The sequence below is a fragment of the Peromyscus eremicus genome, chromosome 1 (assembly GCF_949786415.1).
Source record: "Peromyscus eremicus chromosome 1, PerEre_H2_v1, whole genome shotgun sequence".
Lineage (NCBI taxonomy): Eukaryota > Metazoa > Chordata > Mammalia > Rodentia > Cricetidae > Peromyscus > Peromyscus eremicus.
In genome coordinates, this window is record NC_081416.1 from 130,353,452 (window position 1) to 130,376,410 (window position 22,959).

The window sequence follows — 22,959 nt, forward strand, 5'->3', positions numbered from 1 at the left end:
TATTTTAGCTCCCATTTCCCTGACGACTGGTGAAATTGAACAGCGTGTTCTGGGCGCCTGGTCCACCTCCACCCCTCTGCTCTCGGCTCTGGGGTGATGTTGTGAGTTTCTGCCCTGACTTCCACCCTAACAGACTATAACCTGTACTGAACGGTAAGCCAAGTAAGCCCCACCCCCGGCCCTGTTGCTTGTGGTCCGGGTACTTCATCACAGCAAACAAAACTAGAACAGAGACAAACAAGAGACACGATGTGATCGAAAGATGGCCGATGACCGGGACGCGCTGCTGCGGGCTCTCCTTTCCTTCCGCAAAGCCACCTCAGAACATGCAACAGCGGCAAACCACAGGGTGTACGCAGAATGCTGGTTACAGTCTGGAGTTTAAATGCATTCATCTAAACACTAATATAGCAATTTGAAAAACATTTAAGATGTGCTGGGAGTGGGTAGCTCACATCTTTAATCTCAGCACTCGGAAGGCAGAGGCAGGGGACATCTCTGAGTTCAAGGCCAGTCTGGTCTACACAGCTAATTCTAGGACAGCCAGGGCTACACAGAGAAATCCTGTCTGGAAAAACAAATATATATATATATATATATATATATATATATATATATATATATGTGTGTGTGTGTGTGTGTGTGTGTGTGTGTGTGTGTGTGAAGATGTACATTTGAATATCAGAAGCTAATATACTCAACATTATACAGACTCATTAGGTCACCAAACACACACACACACAAAATAAAGAATGCAGTTTCTTCTGTGCGATTGGGAACATTCATGAGGGCTGAGGGTAGATGGAGGGGCTCACAAAAGAATCAACCTCAGAGGTGCTTCTGAGCAGACATGCTTCTACCCATAAATGCCACAGCCAGAAAAGCAGTTCACACTGGGATCACTGGGAAAAACAGTACATCTTCAGACTAAAACCCCTCATTTGGATGATCTCTGGATTATCCAAAGCGAAGTTTCTAAATGGAGATATGCAATACTAAGAACACAGTGAGTGACACCACCGTTAAAACGTGAGGTAGAGGCTGGAGAGCCGCTGGGCAGTCTAACAGCAGGTAGCGCTCCTGCAGAGGACCTCAGCTGGGTTTCCAGCACCCATATCAGGTAGATCACAATCACCTCAACTTCAGTACCAGGGATCTGACACCCCCTTCTGGCCACCTCAGGCACTGCACTCATATGCACAGACCCACACATATACATACATTTTCTTTTTATCTTAAAACATATGAGGTAGAGGGGAATTATGGAGACTCATTGAGAGTTAGATGGGAAATATTTTCTAAGCAAAATCCAAAGGCATAAATAAAAATGGGAAAATGTGTGGATATGACTCTAGTAAAATGAAGAATTTCTATATTATGAAGAACACCATAGACAAAAAAAAAGAGCAACAGATATAAGAAAATACATGCAACATAATTCACATGTATAACATACATGAAAATCTTGATTATTAGTATGAAAAGCACAGAGAAATTCAAAAGAAAAATAAGATAGACCTTAACAGGCTTTTTATGGAAAGAGAATCCCAAATGGCTCTCAGGCATATGGAGGTACTCAAACTCATTAATTCAATAAGGAAAGTAAACAGAATTTAAAAATCATTGGGTAGCATGGTACACACTTCAAGGCAGCAAGTTAGAAAGAGTTACAGTGTCAAACATTGTCGGGGCTGTAACAAGACAGGACCCCATCCATCCTGCAGGAGGACGCGTAGCCGGGGATAGCCATGGGTCAGTGCCTAAGGAACTGGCAGTGTACCACTATCCTGTAACCTGGGAATCCCGTCAGGGGTGGGGGGGTGGGGGGAGAGGCAGAACCTCAGAAAAACACCTCTGTATCAGCGAAGCTTCCTGAGATGAATGGTAACAATGCTGAGGGAGGGGAGAAGAGGGGGGAGGAGAGGGATGAAGGGGCAGCAGGGATGGGCAGAGCAGGCAGGAAGTAAGTCAGGGGACATCAGGGGGTGGTGGCATGCGTGTACTCCACATCAGGTGACAAGTGTCACTGGCGCCTGTCTTGGTTGGGGCTGCTCTGACATAACAGCGTTGCTCTTCTTTGCTGCACAGCGGCCTTGGGAGAAGCCACGGACAGCCTCAGAGCCTCAGTCATCATGCATCCAGGCTCTGAACTGCAAAGACCTTAACTTACTGTGCAAAGGACAACTTGATCCGCGCTTGGATTTCTACCCACTCCTCCTTTATAATGTTCCCACATTGCAGCATCTCCTTGGAAAGTTTCTCGGCTTTTATCAAGTTCTCTGAGGCTTCTTTAAATCTGAAATACGTTCAGGAAAAGTCCCTCTGGTCCCCAGGTTCTGGAGCCCCATATCCTGGACTTTCCCTGCTCATACACTCCTTCCTACGATCCCCGAATCACCTAGCAACTTTTTCTCTGTCTTGGAGAATTAACTGTAAGAATTACAGCAAGGGTGCTTTCTGTTTGTGAAGAGTAGAAACCAAAGGATACTTCTGAAGGGCGAGCAGGGCTCTGCCCATGGTATAGAAAAGCTCTATGGAACACTTGAAGATGGCTGTATTGTCATGGTAGGGATGCTCAATGGAGCTGGCCAGGATTTCTTTGGCTTTTTCGGCATGTTGCTTTGCTTGTAGTGACAGCCCTGTGGACAGAGACAGAGAAGGGTCGGTGTCTCTTTCATCTCAGCTGGACAGGAACATGATTCTCCACAGCCAGGAAATCTGGAGGTCACCGCATGGTGTCCAGCAGCACACGGACATAGATCTGGGAAGCAGGACCTAGTCCCTGACTGTAACAACCAAAGAATCGTTTTGATACCAAGTATTCAAGATGCAAAACATTTCCCAAAATGGCCTTTGGAGAAATAAAATAAGCACAATGTGCTGGAACTGAGCAGCTTTGACACATCACCAGCATCAGATGTAAAATATAAATAATTACCAAAACACAAATGGAATGCAAGGACTGTAGCATTCTGGGTAGGAAGCAAGAGATTCAGGAATTGTGATCCTGGCTGAGTGACAGCAATCTAAATGAAATACTAAAAATTCTGAGTCTTCTGCTCATCCATTTACAACCATAATATTAAAGCGTTCTTTTAGCATAACACAAATACAGTGGCTATAAATACTTATAAACACAACCCCAAGGAGGTAATGGACTACTGTGCTGTAATCTCTTGTTCCTGTGCAGCCACAGACTAACAAGAGACAGAGAAATAAATGTTATTACTGATTTCCCCATGTGTTCTAGTGTTCTTCTAGGGGCTGATTAATCTGTGGGAGGGGTGATACTGAGGAATACCAGCTCGGGAGTCTGTTCCTTTACCCTCCCCACATACTCCCACCTTCCGCCCCCACGCTGACACCACCTTCCGCTCATATCCATATAGCTCCAGCCCTATGTTCTGAATTGCATCTAATCATATCTCAGTTCTCTGTAAAAGCTGTCAAAATATGAAGTTAATTCCATTCCCGTGTCTATAAAACAGAACAATATACATTCTAACGGAGAGAAGCAAGCTTATGTTCTTTGAGTAGGAACTCTTTCTGAATTCTATGTGTCCTATATTTTAAAGGCACAGCTTTAACTTGGCTGTCAGGAATTTATCACTGTTAATTGTCTCTATGATCTACCTATAGTAATGGACTAGGATTCCAGGTGGGTCCCTTCCTTAGAACTTGAACTTAATCTACTGGAGACAGCATGGGTTCAGTTTCAAGAACAGGGACTCTGCAGTGAGACTTCCCAGCCTGAATCCTCTGCTCCATCGCTCACTATTGATACTGGCCTCAGGTACTTTGACCGTGAAGAGGAGAAACAAGAGTACCCGACCCTCCACAGGGAGATGTGAAGTCTCAATAGGTTTTATAAGACAATTAGCATGTGGCTGACCCTCAGTGAGACCTTGCTGAATAGTGAAGACTGCTTTGACTTTAGACTCAGAGAGAAAGATCCATGCAGAAGTGCATGGGCTGCAGAAGGAAGGGAGGATTTGAACTCCCAGACGGCAGGACACTGGTACTGGCACGTGATTCCCAGGTCTGAGTCTCAGGTCAGCTGCTTATTAACAATGTGATTTTGCAGCAAGCTGTTTCGACTCTGATTCATTTTCTCTGGATCTAGAGGAGGTGGTAACGAGATGATCTTCAATGCTCCCTCTGGCTCTGACGGCCTCTGACTAACAGGTGAGAATGGGCTGGTCTTGTGGTACTTTCCAGTTGTGAGGCCACTCACTGGACCCTGGGAAGTCTGTGTGCCGACATCCTGTCACTGCTCTTCAGCTGATAAACTGAGTGTAGAGGGGTGCTGTGGTACACCTTGTGTGAGCTGGCAGAGTCAGCAAGTCGAACACACCACGTGATGAGTATCTTATCTACCTTCCTGTGTCCATCCCCACATTCTATCTTCCTCTTATGATGCTCAACTCCTGCGCATCTGAAGCTGGCCCAAACCAGCTTCTTTCCCAGGGCACAGGAGAAGCAAAAACCAGGTCTGACCTATCAGAATATGCCCTCATTTCAATATATAATCCAACGTGGTCTAAATGGGGTGCCTCCAAAACACTGAGATGTTTCGGTGGGTGGGACAGTCTTTTTTTCTTGGTCATGCTTAGCAAAGAAACCTAAAGTTGCTGGTAGTCTTACGGGCAAAGCTTGGCTAAGATGGAGCTAACGCCAAGACAAACAGAGCCAGATGATATGAAAAGAAAAACGCTGGACCCTGGCCACATAGTTGGAAGACCAGCTATGGCTGTCCAAAGCAAGTTTCACCTTAGCTTTTCAAGCTGCCCAAGCTAATGCCAGCTTGGGTTTTTGGCTACTTACTCTCAGGAGTGACTCTCTCTTTCAGCCCCCTGCCTCCCACCTCTCAAGAACGAGCCCACTCAAAGCCTCCACTCCATGTCTTGGCTTTTCTCCTGACACCTTCGGATCCTTCAAGAACTCTAATTTCAAGACCACAAAAAACCCTGTTACAATCTTCCTTTCTTCCTGTTGATTCCTGTATGTGATACACCTTAATGATTTCTCCTAAAAGGAAATTGCCACTTAGTACTTGGAAAGGAGAGCCATGAAGACCTGACCCCTCTGGTGTGAATCAGTTTGGGACAGGAGGAAGAGAAACCCGTCAGCTGATGAGATGATCCTCACTGGCCTGAGAGACGCTCACCTTTCAGCTGGAGGTAGCCTTGAGCCAGATTAATGTAGGCTTCTGCTAGTTTCCAGTGTGAGTCGCCATAGCAAATTCTTGTCAATGCCACACAGCGCACAAGCTCCTGGATGGCCTGTTTGTACTGTCAGAAAAAGAAAAGGAGTTTACCACACAGACAGCTTAGCACTTAAGAGTCCCAAGGCCTACTTGTGAGTATACCCACCTGATAAATACTGTTTACTATGTGCTACGCACTTGTGATGTGTCAGAGAATCAAAAATGATCTGTTTGGGGTGGTGGAGTGTTCATCTGGTTAGATGAAGTCAACAACAATTCATTTAAGAAGTGAATACAATTTAATGGTGGAAAATATGGTGGGATGAAGAAAAGCCAGGCAGGTAGAACAGACATTTGATCACCTCCCAGGTGTTCCAGTAAATAGCTCCTGTAGGTCCAGGTGAAAGTGGACCTAGCTCTCAACCTAAAACTCCTTTGCAGCTGTGATGACTAATACTGTCACTTTGACAGGATCTGGAATTGCCTAGGAGACACAGCTCTGGATCTTCTGGAGGGTGTTTTCAGAGAGTTTTCAGTAGGTGGGAAGAGTCACTCCGAGTGTGGGTATCACTATTTCATGGGTTGGGATTCTAGACTGAATAAAAAAAGATAAGGCAAGCTGAACACCAGCCTTCACCTCTCATTTCTCTTCTCTTCCTGACTGGATGCAACATGACCAACTGCTCCTGCTGCCATAATGGTGTGCACCCTCAACGTGTGACCCACACAAACATCTTCCCTTTAAGTTGCTTTTGCCACAGAAACGGAGTCATGACACAGACCGTCTCCTATGACATCAGCAAAGAGCGTGAAGTCAGTAAGCCCGACAGGCAGTGAGCCCGACAGGCGGTGAGCCTGACAGGCGGGCAGTAAGCCGGAGGAGAAAGTAGATTTGTTTTGTTTCCTTTCTGGACCCTGGGACTTATACCTGTCTCAAGCTGGCCTTTAACCTGGATATGTAGCCCAGGCTGGCCTTGAGTAGTGAGGAGCACATGTGCAGTCAGGGGCAGTACAAGGAGGAAGCCACAGTTTTCCAGTGCCAGGTCTTCGCGAGCAACAACACATTGGAGGCAAGCCTAGATGTCTTCAGGCGAAGCTCTAGGATCCGTTTCACACTGCCGAAGGAGATGGGGCCTGTGTCTCCTTCTCTCCGAACCTGTGTTTCACTGAAGCCTGGCCAACCAATTATGGAGGAAATGAGGCAGGACTAAACTCTGCTCCATCCAAGGTCTTTTTTGTTTTATTTTGTTTTTCAAGAAAGGGTTTTCTATATAGCCCTGGCTATCCTGGAACTTGCTGTGTAGACCAGGCCGGCCTCCATCTGCCTCTGCCTCCCAAGGGCTGGGATTAAAGGATGTGCCACCACACCCAGCTTACCTCCAGATTCTTATGTTAAAGTCCTAACTTCCTACATACCAGAATGCAGCTCTATTTGGAGATAAGGCCTTTTAGGGGGATTTTAATAAAATGATGTCCTTGGGGTTAGGGAGATGGCTCAGTGGTTGAGAGTGCTTCTTGCTCTTACACAAGACCTATATTGCTCATAGACCACTCAAGTTGAAAGGCTCACAACTGCCAGAAACTCCAGCTCCAGGAAACCCAATGCCCTCTTCTTCTCTCCAAGGACACACACACACACACACACACACACACACACACACACACACACACACACAAATGACATAAATAAAATAAACTCGTGCAGTGCAGCAGCAGCCCACAGCGACCCCAGCACCCTCTGCTAGCCTGCTGCCTGGGCACCCCCTCTCAGCCCCGCCAAGTCAAGCACTGCCATTGCACATGGCTGCCCTCACAGAGCTTTGCCTTCACTGTTGTCCTCTGTAGATCTGCTAAGACACCTGGGAATGCTCCTCCTCCTCCTCCTCCTCCTCCTCCTCCTCCTCCTTTTCTTCTTCTTCCTTCTTCTTCTTCTTCTTCTTCTTCTTCTTCTTCTTCTTCTTCTTCTTCTTCTTCTTCTTCTTCTTCTTCTATTTCTTCTTCTTCCTCCTCCATTTCTTCTTCTATTTCTTCTTCTTCTTCATTTTTATTTACTTTGTTTCTTTTTTAAAATTAGACAATTTTATTTATTTTACATCCCGATTGTAGTTTCCCCTCCCTCCTCTCCCCCCATTTCCTCTCCCTTCCTGCCTCCTCTCTACCACTCCCCCCCCCCAATCCACAGTCTCAGGTCAGAGATGGGCAGTCCTCTGATGGGAGTCAATAAAGCACAGCACATTAAGTTGAGGCAGGACCAAGCTCCTCCCCTGCATCAAGGCTGGGTGAGGCAACCCCCATTTCCTCTCCCTTCCTGCCTCCTCTCTACCACCACCCCCCCCCCAATCCACAGTCTCAAATCACAGAGGGGCAGTCCTCTGATGGGAGTCAATAAAGCACAGCACATTAAGTTGAGGCAGGAACAAGCTCCTCCCCTGCATCAAGGCTGGGTGAGGCAACCCAGCATGGGGAATAGGTTCCCAAAAGCCAGCTCAAGTGCCAGGTACAGGTACTGATCCCACTGCTAGGAGCCCCACAAACAGACCAAGCTACACAAGTGTCACACACATGCAGAGGGCCTAGGTCAGTCCCATGCAGGCTCCCTAGTTGTCGATCTAGATTCTGTGAACTACCATGAGCTAAGGTAGTCTCTGTGGGTTCCCCCATCATGATCTTAACATCCCCTTGGTCATTCAACCTCTCCTTCCTCTCTTCAACTGGATTTCTGGAGCTCAGCCCAATGTTTAGCTGTGGATCTCTGCATCTGCTTCCATCAGATGAGGCTCTCTGATGACAATTAGGGTGTTCACCAATCTGATTACAGGAAATGACCAGTTCAGCCACCCTCTTTACTACTGCTAGAAGTTTTAGCTGGGGTCATCCTTGTGGATTCCTGGGAGTTTCCCTGGCACCAGGCTTCTCCCTAACCCCGAAATGGGTCCCTCATCAAGATATCTCTTTCATTATTCTCCCCCTCCATCCCGCCCCCAACCTGCCCAACTTGATCCCTCATGTTCCCATCACTCTTTCACCACCACCCCTGCCCCCAGTTTACCTGGGAGATCTCTTCTATTTCCCCTTCCCAGGGAAATCCATGCATCCCTCTTTGGGCCCTCCTTGTTACCTAGCCTCTCTGGCTGTAGATTGTAGCCTGGTTGTCCTTTACTTAACAGCTAATATCCACTTATGAGTGAGAACATACCCAGTTTGTCTTTCTGGATCTAGGTTACCTCACTCAGGATGATTTTTTTCTAGTTCCATCCATTTGCCTGAAAATTTCATGATGTCATTGTTTTTTATAGCTGAGTAATACTCCATTGACACCTGGGAATTCTTAAGTGGGGGCGGGGCGAGAATTAGTTTTTTTAAAAAAAGCTTTTCCCCACATTAAGAATGGGGATTAATACTATGATGCAGGGAGTTAGGTCTCTGTATGGTTCCACAATGGAGATGGTTTGGAAATGGAAAAATTAAATAAAGGGATAATCAACTTAGCTGGTATTGACATATGTCAATTATAATTTTTATCAGTTTGGTAATTCATGTTTTACCCTTAAAAAGTGGTTTGATATCAGTGCCAAATATGAAAAATTGACTGATAAGGAACAATCCTTAGAAAGACCTACTAATGAAATTAAGAAAAAATATTCACACACAGACACAAGAATTTAGAGAACCTACCTCACCACTGCATTATGAAACTGAAGCAGAGTGGTCCAAGGTTATTAGAAAACCAACCTTAATTTATCCAGTTACCATACAAGAATGACCACCAGATGATAGGTACCCCAAAGCTATGCAGAAGTTTACTGGTGTCCTATACACATGTTAGATTTGAAGAGATTTAAGGACAAAGTCATTTCATATGGTATGCACTCACCCTTTGTGAAGTAGATGCTAAATTCATGGGCAACTCAGAACAGAATTATTCTTTAAGACTGGAAAGATTTAGCTACAGCAGTATTGGAAGCTGGTCCTCAGTTACAATGGAAAACATAGTGGAGAGAGGAAGCTAGGGACATAGAACAATGAAGTAGGGGTAGAGGTATGGAAATTTCCCAAGACCAGCTTCTCTGTGAAAGACAGTATGCTGAACTGCAAAGACAGTTTAGATTTGATGGTCACACCTTGGACCTATAGGGTACAGCAGCTTTGAATGCTTGAGACAGGGTTGAAGAATCAGGAAAAAGAACTGGGTCATTTACTAAAATTATACAAGGTCCAAAAGAAGCCTTCACAGATTCTTTTTTTTTTTTTTTTTTTTTTTTTTAGAAAGATTAACTTTGGCTGTAAATAGAATGCTATCAGACCCTGAAGCTAGAGAAATATTAATTGAATCTTTGGCTTTTAGAAAAGGCTAATTCAGAATGCAAAAGGATGATTAAGCATTTAAAGGCAAGATCAGCACCCATAGATAAATGGATCCAAAATACAGCTGATATTGGATTTCACGCTTAGGACAATACTTGGATAGAAGAAGTGATTTCTAAAAATTTTAAGAAAAATCAAAAGGTCATATGTTTTAATTGTGGTTAAAAAAAACCAAAAAACAAAAAACCCAGTAATCTGAAAAGGGATTGTAGGCAAAGTATTCCTGGAAATAATGTTTTTTCTAGAGATAACCCAAATAGAAGGCCCCCTGCCTTCTGGAATATGCAGAAGTTGTAGCAAAGGTTGACATTGGACTAATGAATGCAGATCAACATAGGACAGACAGGGTAACCCTTTGCCATTGGCAAACACCTTAGGGGACCTCTTGCAGGCCCCAATATCAAATTTGGTTCAATCATTCCCTGTCAGCATTGGGAAACTCATCCACAGAGCAATTAAAAGACTTAATATCTATTGTTTAAAACCATACTGCTCTGGATGATAAAACAGCTTCAGTTAGATAATACAAAATTTTCAGGAGAGACCATAAAACAAGTGTCTTGGCAAACTTCTATAAATGATCAAAGACAGAAACTGAAAATACAAATAAACGGCATTGTAATTGAAGGTTTACTAGACATAGCTGTGGATGTAACAATTTCACCAAAATCGTGGCATCTGGATTGGCCTCTTCAGGAGACAAATAATCAGCTTCTAGGGATTGGACCTTTATCTCAGGTAAAACAAAATACAAGGTGGTTTGAGTGTAAAGCTCCAGAAAGACAGGTAGGGAAATTAAAGCCATATGTGGCTAACATAGCTATGAATTTATGGGGATGTGATTTGTTTCAACAATGGAAAAACCCAGATAAATATTCCTCCAATCTCAGAAACAAACTATAAACTAACATATGCTTCTGAGAGAAATATTCAAAGGTATTATCAAGAACAGTCACCAACCATTCAGGCTGTACATAAACAAGGCACAGCAGCTGCTGATCTTTCAAAGGTACCAACATCCCTATCTTTAAAATGGTCAACTGACAAACCTGTCTGGGTAGAACAGTGGCCTCTGATATCAGAAAGATTCCAGGCCTTAGAACAGCTGGTACAGGAGCAGCTAAATGCTCAACATATTGAAGAATTGACCAGTCCTTGGAATTCTCCTATATTTGTCATTAAAAAGAAATCTGGAAAATGGAGAATGGTAACAGATCTAAGAGCCATTAATACAGTGATCCAGACAATGGACTCTTTACAGCTAGAATTCCCTTGCCTTCTTTATTACCTAAAGGATAGTCTATTATAGTGAATGATTTAAAAGACTGTTTTTTTACTATACCTTTACAAGAACAGGATAGAGAAAAATTTGCATTCACCATGCCTACTTATAATAATTCCCAGCCTGTTAAAAGTTATCAGTGGAAAATTCTTCCACAAGGGAAGTTAAACACCTTTTGTCCATATTTTGTACAATAGCTATTTGGAAATGATTTGTAAACATGTTCTTCAATCTATAATTTACCATTATATGGATGATATCTTATTAGCTGATTCAGATGCAGATACCTTAGAAAAAAATGTTTGAAGAAGTAAAGAAAAATTTGCTCTGTTGGGGATTACAAATTGGTCCTGAAAAAAATACAGAAAGGAGATTCTATTAATTACCTATGACATAAGATAGGTTTACAAAAAATTCAACCACAGAAAGTATAAATCAGGAGAGATCAATTATGAACTCTTAATGATTTTCAAAAATTGCTGGGAGATATTAACTGGCTATGATCCACCGTCAGATTAACTACTCAAAAACTAGGTAATTTATTTCTAAATTTATAAAATGATAAGGACTTACACAGTCCAAGAAAATTATGAGCTGAGTCTGAGAGAGAATTGGCTTTGATAGAAAAGAAACTACAGGATACACATGTGGTCCAGAGCTTAATTGTATCCTGGTATTACTACCCTTTACTCATTCTCCTACAGGAATTCTTATGCAGAGAGAAGATACTATTTTAGAATGGATATTTTCACCTCACAAACAGAGTAAAAATTTAAAGACCTATGTAGAAAAGGTTTCTGAAATGATTCTGGAAGGAAAGTTGAGACTTCATCAATTAACAGGAATAGATCCAGTAGAAATTGTGGTCCTTTTACTAATGCTGAAATTGCCTTATTATGGGCAGAAAATGAACATCGGCAAAGAACTTGCAGTAATTTCTTGTGAGAGAGTCGCAACAAATATCCCCAAAGCAAGAGACTTTAGTTTATAAAAAGAACTAATTGGATCTTTCCTCACACCGTATGGGGGACACCAATTTCTGGAGCCCCTACATTCTATACTGATACAAATAAATCAGGAAAGGCAGGTTATAAGTAAGGAAATTTAAGTAAAGTGGCTCAAAGCCCTTATGATTCTGTTCAAAAGTTAGAATTATATGCTATTCTCATGGTACTATTAGATTTTCCAGAACCTCTTATAATTAGTGACTCTTGATATGCAGAAAGTTGTTTTATGTATCAAAACTGTTGAATTTATACCAGATGATTCAGAATTAACTTTGTTATTTATTCATTTACAAGAAATAATCAGAAATAGAAATCACCCCTTGTGTATAACACACATCAGATCCCATATGGGTCTACCAGGCCCTTTAGCACAAAGTAATGATGGAATTGATCTGCTATTGGTAGGAAATGTGCTAGAAGCCTCAGAATTTCATAAGAAACACCATATTAGGAGTAAAGGTTTGAAGAAAGAGTTTTCTATCACTTGGTAACAAGCCAAGGAAACTATAAAGAAATGTCCTACTTGTTCTTTGTATAACCAAACTCCATTACCTCCTGGAAGTAACCCAAAAGGTACCCAACAAAATGAAATGTGGCAAATGCATGTGTTTCATTTTGCACAGTTTGGGAAGTTAAAGTATGCACACCATACCAGAGATATATATCTAATTGCACTTTAAAAGATATGCAAATGGACTAGACATTTTGAATGCAATTCTTACCTGACAATTGTTCTTATTGTATATAGTTTTACTGTGTTAGAATTAAAACCTTCCCTTTTTATTTAGACAAAAAGGGGGAAATGTTGTGGGATATTTTTATAGCAATCTGACACTCCTGAGACTGCCAATAAAGTTTACCTTGAACCAGAGAGCAGAGCTAGCTGCTAGCTGACCAGAATTAGCCATGGAGGTTTTGGAGGCCCAGGACATATAGAGAGACACAGGAAGTAGTAGGGAGGGGCTTAGAAAGATTCGTGGCCCCTTTTGGATTGAGGAAGGAGAGAGAAAGAGGAGGTCACTGGTAGCATCTGTCTTTGCTGCTTCCCTGATCAATCAGGTTTTTACCCCAATATCTGACTCCCAAGTTTGACTTACTAACAGAACAATGTAAGTAATCACTGCAGCAGATTGAAGGAGACCGAAGAGATACTGCATCTATACTCAGTGTGGACTCATATCTATTCATAGATCTGGTGTTTTTTTTTCCGGGGGCGGGGGGGTTTACAAATTATGTGACACTTTTACGTAAGTATTAGTTTCCTAATTTCAATCACTGTGCTGTGGTTATATGGGAGAATATTCTTACTCTTTTTTTCTCCTCTTTTTTTAATTTAAGAAAATTTTTTATTCATTTTATATACCAACCACAGATCTTCCTCTCATCCCTCCTCCCACTCCTCCCCAGCCTTAACCCCCACCCCCTTTCCCCTCCTCCAAAAGGGTAAAGTCTCCCATGGGGAGTCAGTAAAGCCTGGTACATTCAGTTGAGGCAGGACCAAGCCCCTCCCCCCTGCATCAAGGCTGAGCAAGGTATCCCACCATAGGTAATGGGCTCCAGAAAACTAGCTCATGTACCAGGAATAGATCCTGATCCCACTGCCAGGGCCCCCCCAAACAGACCAAGCTACACAACTGTCTCTCATAAGCTGCTCCAGAACTTGTCACGATGACCGTCTTTCTGACATCTCAATTCAAACACATATAAATTCCTCTAAGCCTGTGATCTTCCCCTATATGCATCGGGCACTTTCACAACACTAGGAAGACATTAGACATACAATAGATATTTGTGCAATAAGTGAATGGCCAGACAGGGCCTGGCATATGAGAATGAGTGAGTGACTGGGTAACCTTTGTGAGGGGGGGATAGGAAGGAAGATGGAGGGAACAAGAAAGGAAAGAGCACCAGAACAGGCTTCAGGGAAGCAGAAATTTCATGCAATCTGGGCTGTGAACCACTGTAGGTCTGGCACGTACTAAAAGTCAATATATTCTTGAACTTTCTGTTACTGTGATCAAAATACCCCATAGAAACAACTAATGAGGAGTTTGCTTTAGCCCAGGGGTTCTGAGGGCTCAGTCCATCACAACAAGGAGAGTGTGGGAGCAGGGGTGGCCACATCACAGCAGTCGGGAAGCAAAGGGAAATGCTGGCCCTCAGCACGCTTCTTCCTTTCTCCTCTTCCATTTCCCTAGAGCCTAAGCCCATGGGGATGCACCACAGGTACACAGTCAGCACGAGCCTTTAACTTCTAGTTGTTCCTTTCCGGAAACACCTTCACAGACATCACACACACACACACACACACACACACACACACACACACACACACGCCCCCATCCCACTCTCCTAATGATTCTGAATCCAGTCATGCTGACAATGAAGGCCAATCATTATACCCAGTAAACATTTGCTATTGGCGTGCCAACCGCAGAGCTGGGAGTGGGAGGGCCTACACTGGACAGAAGGCAGGCTCTCTCTTAAGGACTCTCTGGAACCTCACAGGCCTGAGGTTAGAAATGTAGTCCCATCTACCTTGCTTCTCAGGCTTGTGATGCGGGCTCAACGCTCGGGGAGCAGGAGCAGCGTGACCTCAAGGTTCCTTACCTCATGGCTGTTGGAGTAGGACTTTGCTCTCTCTGCGCACAGGTGGAGTTTCTCTCGAGGGGCCTGGAACAGTGCTGTCTGAGGCAGCTTGTTTGGGGTCCTCTTTTTAGAAGTGACGCTGACAGCAGCAACGACTTCGTCAAGGTGGCTGGACATGGGGACTTCCTGTGATTCCTGCATGTTCTCATACACATTGTCCTCTAATCGTCAGATGAAAGAGAAAGGCATTAAGCGATCGTTTTCAGAGCCACTTTAAAAAATTCACACTTTTGTCTCTAGAACTCCAGGTTAACAGCTAGGAAAATGCCAAAATATGCCTATGACTTCTTTAAAATGAAAAACCTTCCATCTCAAAAGGGCGTGGTGGCTGGTGTTGAGTTCTTTTTAAAGTTTCAGGCTTATTTCCGCTAAACAAAACACAGATATCCCAACAGAAATGATGCTGAGTCCAAACAATTCACAAGGATGCTGTGTGAAGTGAGTACATATTGAATCAACTGAACTCCAACTGACCCTGAGGCAGAAAGCAAATGATTGTTGTTAATCTTTCAATATGGATAAGATGGAGTAATTTATCTTATTGCCTAAAATAATCACAACAACAAAAACAAAACAAAAGAGAACAAAAACAACAAAACCCTAGACAGACAAAAAAGTTACAAAACAAAAAAGATTTAAAAGACAGGACCCTGGCCAGGCACACGCCTTTAATTCCAGCACTCGGGAGACAGAGGCAAGTGGATCTCTGTGAGTTTGAGGCCAGCCTGGTCTATAGAGTAAGATCCAGGATAGGCACCAAAGCTACACAGAGAAACCCTGTCTTGAAAAAAAAAAAAAAAAAAAACAGGACCCTGGCAACAGACAGTGATTTTTTCCCTCCTATCCTCCCAGTCCCTCCCCATCTCCCCTCTGCCCTGCACCCCCATCCACTCCTCCTCCGTTTCTATTCAGAAAAGGGCAAGCCTCCCGTGCATATGCATAAAACACGGCATATCAAGTTGCAGTAAGACTTACCGCCTCCCCAAGTATTAAGGCTGGGCAAGGCGACCCAGTATGAGGAGTAGGGTCCCAAAAGCCAGCAAAAGAGTCAGAGACAGCCCCTGCTCCTCAAGCTATACAACTGTCACATATATGCAGCAGGCCTAGGTTAGTCCCATGCAGGCTCCCTGGTTGTCAGTTCAGTCTCTGTGAGCCCCTATGAACTCAGATTGATTCTGTGGGGTTTCTTGTGATGTCCTTGACCCCTCTGGCTCCTACGATCCTTCATCCCTCTCTTCAGCAGGATTCCCTGAGCTGGGCCTAATGTTTGACTGTGGGTCTCTGCATCTGTTTCCATCAGTTGCTGGATGAAGCCTCTCTGATGGCAACTGGGCTAGGTACCAATCTATGAGTATAGTAGACTATCATTAGGCATCATTACATTGACATTTTTTTTTTTCTCCAGTCCTGTTTGGTTCTATCCCAGGTCTGTGAGCCATCCAGCCTCTGGGTCCTGGGCCATCCAGCCTCTGGATCCTGGCATTCTAGGCAGTGTTAGAGGTATGCAAGGATCTCAGGCCGGACCAGTTATTGGTTGGCCACTCCCACAATCTCTGAAGACACTGATTCTTGAGAAATGAAAAAAGTCAATGAGCTGGGTGGTGGTGGCGCACGCCTTTAATCCCAGCACTGTGGAGGCAGAGCCAGGTGGATCTCTATGAGTTTGAGACCAGCCTGGTCTACAGAGTGAGTTCCAGGATAGGGCAGTCAGGGCTATACAGAGAAACCTTGTCTCAAAAAAAAAAAAAAAAAAGAAGAAGAAGAAAGAAAAGGAGGAAAGGAAGAAATAAAGGAAGGAAGAAAGAAAGACAGAAAGGAAGGAAGGAAGGAAGGAAGGAAGGAAGGAAGGAAGGAAGGAAGGAAGGAAGGAAGAAGGAAGAAAAAAGTAAACAAACCAAGACCTCAATTGCCTCAGTTTATTATTTTGAGTGTTTCTAGGACACAGGGCAAGGGAGAAGGACCCAAGAAGTCACTAGTGGACCCTGGGAAGGAAGAGAACTGAGAGCTTGGGAGACGAATGTGGCTAGAGGTAACATGCCAGTTTACTGAGATGGAGAATGCCGCACAGGAAGAGGGCCTGAGATTAACTGAGGAGTCCCCTCAGATACGGGGAAAGATGTTAATCAGTGTGTAAGAAAGAACCTTCTGTAACTTTAAAAAGAATGTGCCTAGTACCCATTCAGGTTGGCACTGTCTATTCCCAGAAATCAAACAAGAAAATGACGGATTGGGTCAAGTACTCAGAAAGGTGATTTTTCCTCAGTCGTAGAGAATAATTAACCCCAGACCCAACATTGCTTAGAGTTACCTGATGAAGGAGAGATTCGGGAAATAAAGGCTCATGATGAGAACATTGAACTCAAACCAACACCCAATTAATGTGGATGTTGAATCAACAGAAAAAGACATCACAACATTTATTGTAGTTGCATTCCATGGAATACAATTCCATGGAGAAAAACTTCTTCAAAAGACTCAAATAGAACTTAGAAATAAGAAAAACACATTCTAGGTAGGATCTACGTGGGTGACAGGTTAAGCACTGTAGAGGGGAAGAGTGGACTTGCAGACACAGCAACAGAAACTATGGAAAGGAAACCCAGTGACTGAGCTGCGAGGCGACAGCAACAGGCACCATATGCAGATAATTTAGGTCTCTAAAGGCAAGCAGACGGCAGGCCCATGGGAACAATTCACGGCCAGACTTTTTCCAAATTGAGAAAAGTACAAACCCAGGGATCCTGGAGTCCAAAGAGCAGTAAACTCAGAAACACAAAGAAAATGCACAGAGGCCCATCATAACCCAAAACTGTGAAAAAGAAAACCATTAGTAGTCAGGAGAAAAGAAACACTATGTACTCAAAATAAGATAAATTGGGTGTGGTCATTCATGCCTGTAAACCCAGCACTTGAGAGGTGGAGGCTGGAGGATCAGGAGTTCAAGGTCAGCCTCAGCTACAAAGTGAGTTCAAGACTACCCTCTGCTACATGAGATTTTGAATCAGTTTGCTTCCCTGTTGTCATGATAAACACCATGACCAAAAGCAACTTGAGGTAGGAAAGGATTTATTTGGCTTACACTTCAACATCACAGTCCATTATTAGGGCAAGTCTTGGCAGGAACTCAAGCAGGAATCCAGAGACAGAATGGAAACAGAGACCATGGAGGGGTGCTGCTTACTGGCTTGCTCTCCATCACTTGCTTGGCCTGCTTTCTTACACAACTCAGGACCACCTTCCCAGGAGTAGCACCGCCCACAGTCATTTGGGCTCTCCCACATCAATCATTAAGAAAATGCCCATAGACTTGATGTGATAGGCCAGTCAGATGGAGGAATCTTCTCAACTGATGCTCCCTCTTCCCAGGTGACCCCAGTGTGTGTCAAGTTGACAACAGTAACAAGAAAACTAGTCAGCACAGCTCAATTAGTAAATGGCAAAGCAAACTCTGGTATAGCTGTACAGAAAAAAAAAAAACACTACTCAACAATGAAAAAGGATTGACTGTGCTGTGCGAGTAAATCTCAACAGAGTTCTGCCAAGGTGGGGGCGGAATACACGCTGCGTGACTCTACTCCTGTACAGTTTAAGGAAGTCTAACCCAATGGCTGGTGATCTGAAGCAGTTCAGTGGTGCCTCACAGTGGACTGCAAAGAGTGCTTGGTGTTGGTGAGAAAAGGCAAGGAGAGGACAGGTAGGGAAAGAGGGGGAGGGTACGCGTGTGTGTGTGTGTGTGTGTGTGTGTGTGTGTGTGTGTGTGTGTGTGTAATGGAATGATTACAAGGGAGCACGAGGAGCGTTTGCTCTGACGGTCATGTCCATATTATAGGATTATGATGGTTGTTTATGAGCATACACCTGTCAAAATTTATCAAACTTACACTTTTGTGCCAGTTAATAAAGGTGCTAAAAAACATACATATAAACCAGCCTTTCTCTGCTGGGATTTGTCAAACTCTGATTGTGTCACTTGCTTCAGCAGCACGTTGAGTTTCATCCTGCCTTCGTTCATTTAGTGATCAACTCAACATTTATTGGGTTCTGCTATCGGCAACGTACCGTACTAGTGTACAATGTGGAAAATGGGAGCCCAGGAAAGTAAAATCTAGCAGGCAAAAAGACTGCAGAAGTCTGGCGGCTAGTCAGACTTCAGAAATGGGAGCCACTGTGGCAGGGGCATTCGGCTGGTTTGCAAAGACTTTGGAGGGCAAGGGCAGAGAGGAGAAAGCACCCAAGCAAAGCGACGGAATATCCAGCAACCTTTGGAATTGGGAACACGAGATGAATGCATGGCCAGCTGCTGGCAGGGTGTGTGGTGTGCAGTGAGCATGGCACACCAGAGCCACAGATGTTACTGTGCTTCCCCCAGGAGGGCTACTGACAGATGTGATGAAGAGTCGGCAAACAGAAATATAGGAGGGCCAACAAAAGGAGGGCCCTACAATCTAATAAATGGGTAGATAAGGAGCAACCGTTTTACTTCTTTCTAAGCCTCGGACGTGGCATAGCACCCAAGACTTTCTCACAGACAGTACTTTCCCACACTTTTGACCACGAGAGGCTCCCCACCTTCCCCAGAGCATAAAGCTTATGGAACCAGCACTTTGTAAATACTGCCTGAGGTACCCCCCCATCTTATAGGAGCAAAGTGGGAGGCTGTTTCAGGCTGGAAAGGCACTGATTTCAAGCTAAATGTGTGACTGACTTTATTTGGTTTTTAACAGGGAAGAGGGATGAAGGTATTGCTGAGGCTATTAATCTCTAATTCGCAGACAACGTCACCAAGCTCTGAGAGATGGAGTGGCCATTGACTTTCAAGCTTTAGCCATTCTGGTGCCATCCTGATGACTTTTATATCTCAGTATTCAGTCCATATTCACATTGGTTAACTTTTTCTTTAAATCTATATGCTTTTAAAAAACCAAAATGCTGCTGGGAGTGGTAGCACACGCCTTTAATCCCAGCACTCGGAAAGACAGAGGCAGGTGAATCCCTGTGAACTCAAGGCCAGCCTGGTCTACAGAGCAGAGTTCCAGAGCAGCCAGGGCTGTTACACAGAGAAGCCCTGCCTTGACAACCACAAACAAACAAACAAACAAACAAACAAAACAAGCCCCAATGGTTACTTCAGATTCATTCTTACAAACCATGAATGGTGGTAGCTTCAGTGTGCCAGCTACATTCCCATAACACACATCAAAGTACAAATAGTCATATTTTAAAAGGGTGCCAGAGTCCCACCTAAGAACACAAGTCTAATTACTGCATGCATTTGGAAGTTCTAACTTCTAAATTGTAGCCTGATTGTCTTTATATTCAGAGCGGCATTTTCCACAAAAACTGACTTATTGACTTAGGGCCCGGGAGACGGCTCAGCTGGCAAAGCGCCAGCCTTGCAAACACGAGGACTTCAGTTTGATTCCCAGAAATCAGGTTTAAAAAAAAAAAAAAAAATCTAGATTTGGCCGTGTGTGTTTGTAATCCCATTGTGTGGGAGGCAGAGACGGGTGGATCCTCGGGACTCAGGGACAGCTAGCCTAGCCTAAACATCGAATCTCAGATCCCAGTGAGAGATCTCATCTCAAAAAAAAAAAAAAAAAAAAAAAAAAATCAAGGTGGATGGATCCTGAGGAAGGACACCTACAGTGTCTGACCTCCATACAAATGCACACTCACGCACAAGCGCACAAACAATAAAAATAAAATAAATTTATAATGCTCTTAACATACGTTAAAGCATCTCCCAAGAAAGTCTCGTATGTCCTCAGTAAAGGTATACGGTCTAACCATCACCTCCTCACCCAAAGTTAAAAATAGTTAATGAACATACTAATGTGACTATACAGAATTAAGTCAGTTACATGGTGGCAGTGGGAAGTTAGAGAAACAGAAGCAAGGTGTGTGTGGGGGAGGGGGAGGGTGTGGGGCTGCTGAATGGAATGCTTGCTGTAACCTGAGATCTGCTTAGATACATAACTTAAAGGAAGACAGTGAAGACAGACCCCACCATTCTCATTCTGGGCATGCTGGAGATCTAGGCTTAGTATTTAATCACTCTGGGACAAGTCCTGTGGCTGGTTTACAATAAAGTTTTATTGGAAACTGGTCACATTCATTTACTTACATAACGTCTATGGCTGCTTTTGCACTACAACGAGCCTGGCTTATTTATGACCTCGCCCTTCCCAGAAAAACACAATGATGCCGTGGATAGAAGCAGCAGGATAAAACGAAGAAGCCAGTTTAAGAAGACGATTAACTTTGTTCACTTGAACCGAATTTGAGATTGTAAAAGAAATTCACATAAAAAATGTTCCCTTTGGAAGTTAGAAACATATGGCTACTTCTGAGTGGTTTTATTTTTTGGTACTGGGGATGGATCCGTCCTTTTACTAAGGGCATACTGTTTTTTCATCCTTACTTCCAAATACCATTCGAGGCTGGCTAGAGGTCAACTGAAACAGGCTGGAGAAAGTGTGTTGACGCCTTCATAGTCTAAAGCAGAGCTCTGGGGGCTGGAGACACAGCTCAGCTACCAAGAGCTCACGCTGCTGTTGCAGCAGACCCGAGGTCAGTTGGCAGAACCTACATTTTGATGTTCTCAACCACCTCTCACCCCAGCTCCGGGGGATCCCATGTCCTCTTCTGGTCTCAAAGGGCCATCTGCACTCATGTGCACATACTTACACACGTAATTCAAATCATCTGCACTCATGTGCACATACTTACACACGGAATTCAAACCATCTGCACTCATGTGCACATACTTACACACGTAATTCAAATTTTAAAATCCTTAGGGAAAAAAAGTCAAAATAAAGATTTACAGGCATCAGAAAGGATGGTGTCTTAGGGCTTCTATTGCTGTGATGAAGCACCATGACCAAAAAGCAAGTTGGGGAGGAAAGGATTTATTCAGCTTACACTTCCTTCATCACCAAAGGAAGTCAGGACAGGAACTCAAACAGGACAGGATGCTGGAGGCAGGGGCTGATGCAGAGGCCATGGAGGGATGCTGCTTACTGGCTTCCTTCCCCTGGCTTGCTCAGCCTGCTTTCTTATAGAACCCAGGACCACCAGCCTAGCGATGGCCTTCCCCATTGATCACTAATTGAGAAAAATAGCTTACAGCTGGATCTCATGGAGGCATTTCTTTAGCTGAGGCTTCTTCCTCTCTGATGACTAGCTTGTGTCAAGTTGACACACAAGACCAGCCAGTACAGGTTTCTACTAAGAAAAAGGGAGCTTTTCTTTCCCTTGATTGCTGGGGATGTCTTTCTGTACATTGTAAATATATGTTGTTCCCATTGGTGAATAAATAAGCTGCTCTGGCCTCTGGCAAGGCAGCTTAGAGGCAGGCAGGAAATCCAAGGAGAGAGACAGGAAAGAGAAAGGCAGAGTCTGGGTAGATGCCAGCCTGCCGCCCAAGGAACAGCATGCAGTAAAGCCACGGAACACATGGCAAAACACAGATTAATAGAAATGGGTTAATTTAAGACATAAGAGCTAGCTAGCAAGAGGCCTGCCATAGGCCATACAGTTTGTAAGTAATATTAAGCCTCTGAATGATTATTTTATAAGCAGCTGAGGGACCGAGGGGCTGGGTGGGACCAGAGAAACTTATGGCTACACTTGATAGCAATATGGAATGGAAGTCAAACAGAGATGGAGGAAGTGCCCAAGGTCCCAGTGTGAGAAAGCTGTAGAGGCTGCTACACATTTCCACTGACTTTCTCACTCCTGGGCATCCCCTAAAAACCAATTATCCAAACTGTGCCTAAGCCCCACTATACCGACCCAGTACTGTGTTGCATCCCGAGATGTTGGTTGGTATTTTAAAAAGTATCTTCTTGCCTTCTGCTTCCTCATCTGTCCAACCCATGTTGGCTGATGAGATGGCTGTTTCAATAGGTGTTATGGTCTAGATAAATAGCCTAGACTGTCGTTCAGATGCTGAGATTCAAGAACTTGCACTATCCCAACTGCCTGTAGGATTCTGGCAACACTAACAACTGATAATTCGGTAAAGCTTGATGCTTCCCATCTTTATCACACAGGACTCTTATTACTACTGTGCAGTTTCAGTGGGCAGACAATGCTATTCCTATTTTATTATTGCTACTCCTATTTTATTAATGAGGAAAGTGAAGCTGAGAGAAGCTAAATTACTTGAACAACATCACAGGTCCAGAAACAGGACTCCAATCTTTTAATGATTTGCTAAAATTCTAGTATCTTATAGCTTCCACTCAAAATTTGTTATTTTGGACCTATGAACCTAATGTTAAGCTTTGAAATAGCTTTCTCTTTTTATGTTTTCATGATAAAAAGTGGTTTGCTTCATTCTGCCTCTTAATACCATATCCCTACAACAAAACAAATACACATACATATATACATGCATATACAGAGTGTTCATAGGTAGGATATAACACGAATTTTTTTACTAA

The 22,959-nt window shown here is 43.7% G+C and overlaps 1 protein-coding gene across 5 annotated transcripts in view; it reads right to left on the reverse strand.

Moving 5' to 3' along the window:
* Window positions 1–22,959, reverse strand: part of Ttc23 (tetratricopeptide repeat domain 23) — a 98,937-nt gene that overhangs the window by 62,721 nt on the left and 13,257 nt on the right. For all 5 annotated transcript variants that reach the window (XM_059273078.1, XM_059273070.1, XM_059273073.1 and 2 more), the window contains exons 2-5: window positions 14,471–14,670; window positions 5,168–5,291; window positions 2,489–2,639; window positions 2,171–2,296 (exon numbers count right to left, since the gene is read on the reverse strand). In XM_059273078.1, coding sequence (XP_059129061.1) covers window positions 2,171–2,296; window positions 2,489–2,639; window positions 5,168–5,291; window positions 14,471–14,650 — 581 coding nt within the window. In that variant the 5' untranslated portion in view covers window positions 14,651–14,670. The remainder of the gene's footprint in view (window positions 1–2,170; window positions 2,297–2,488; window positions 2,640–5,167; window positions 5,292–14,470; window positions 14,671–22,959) is intronic.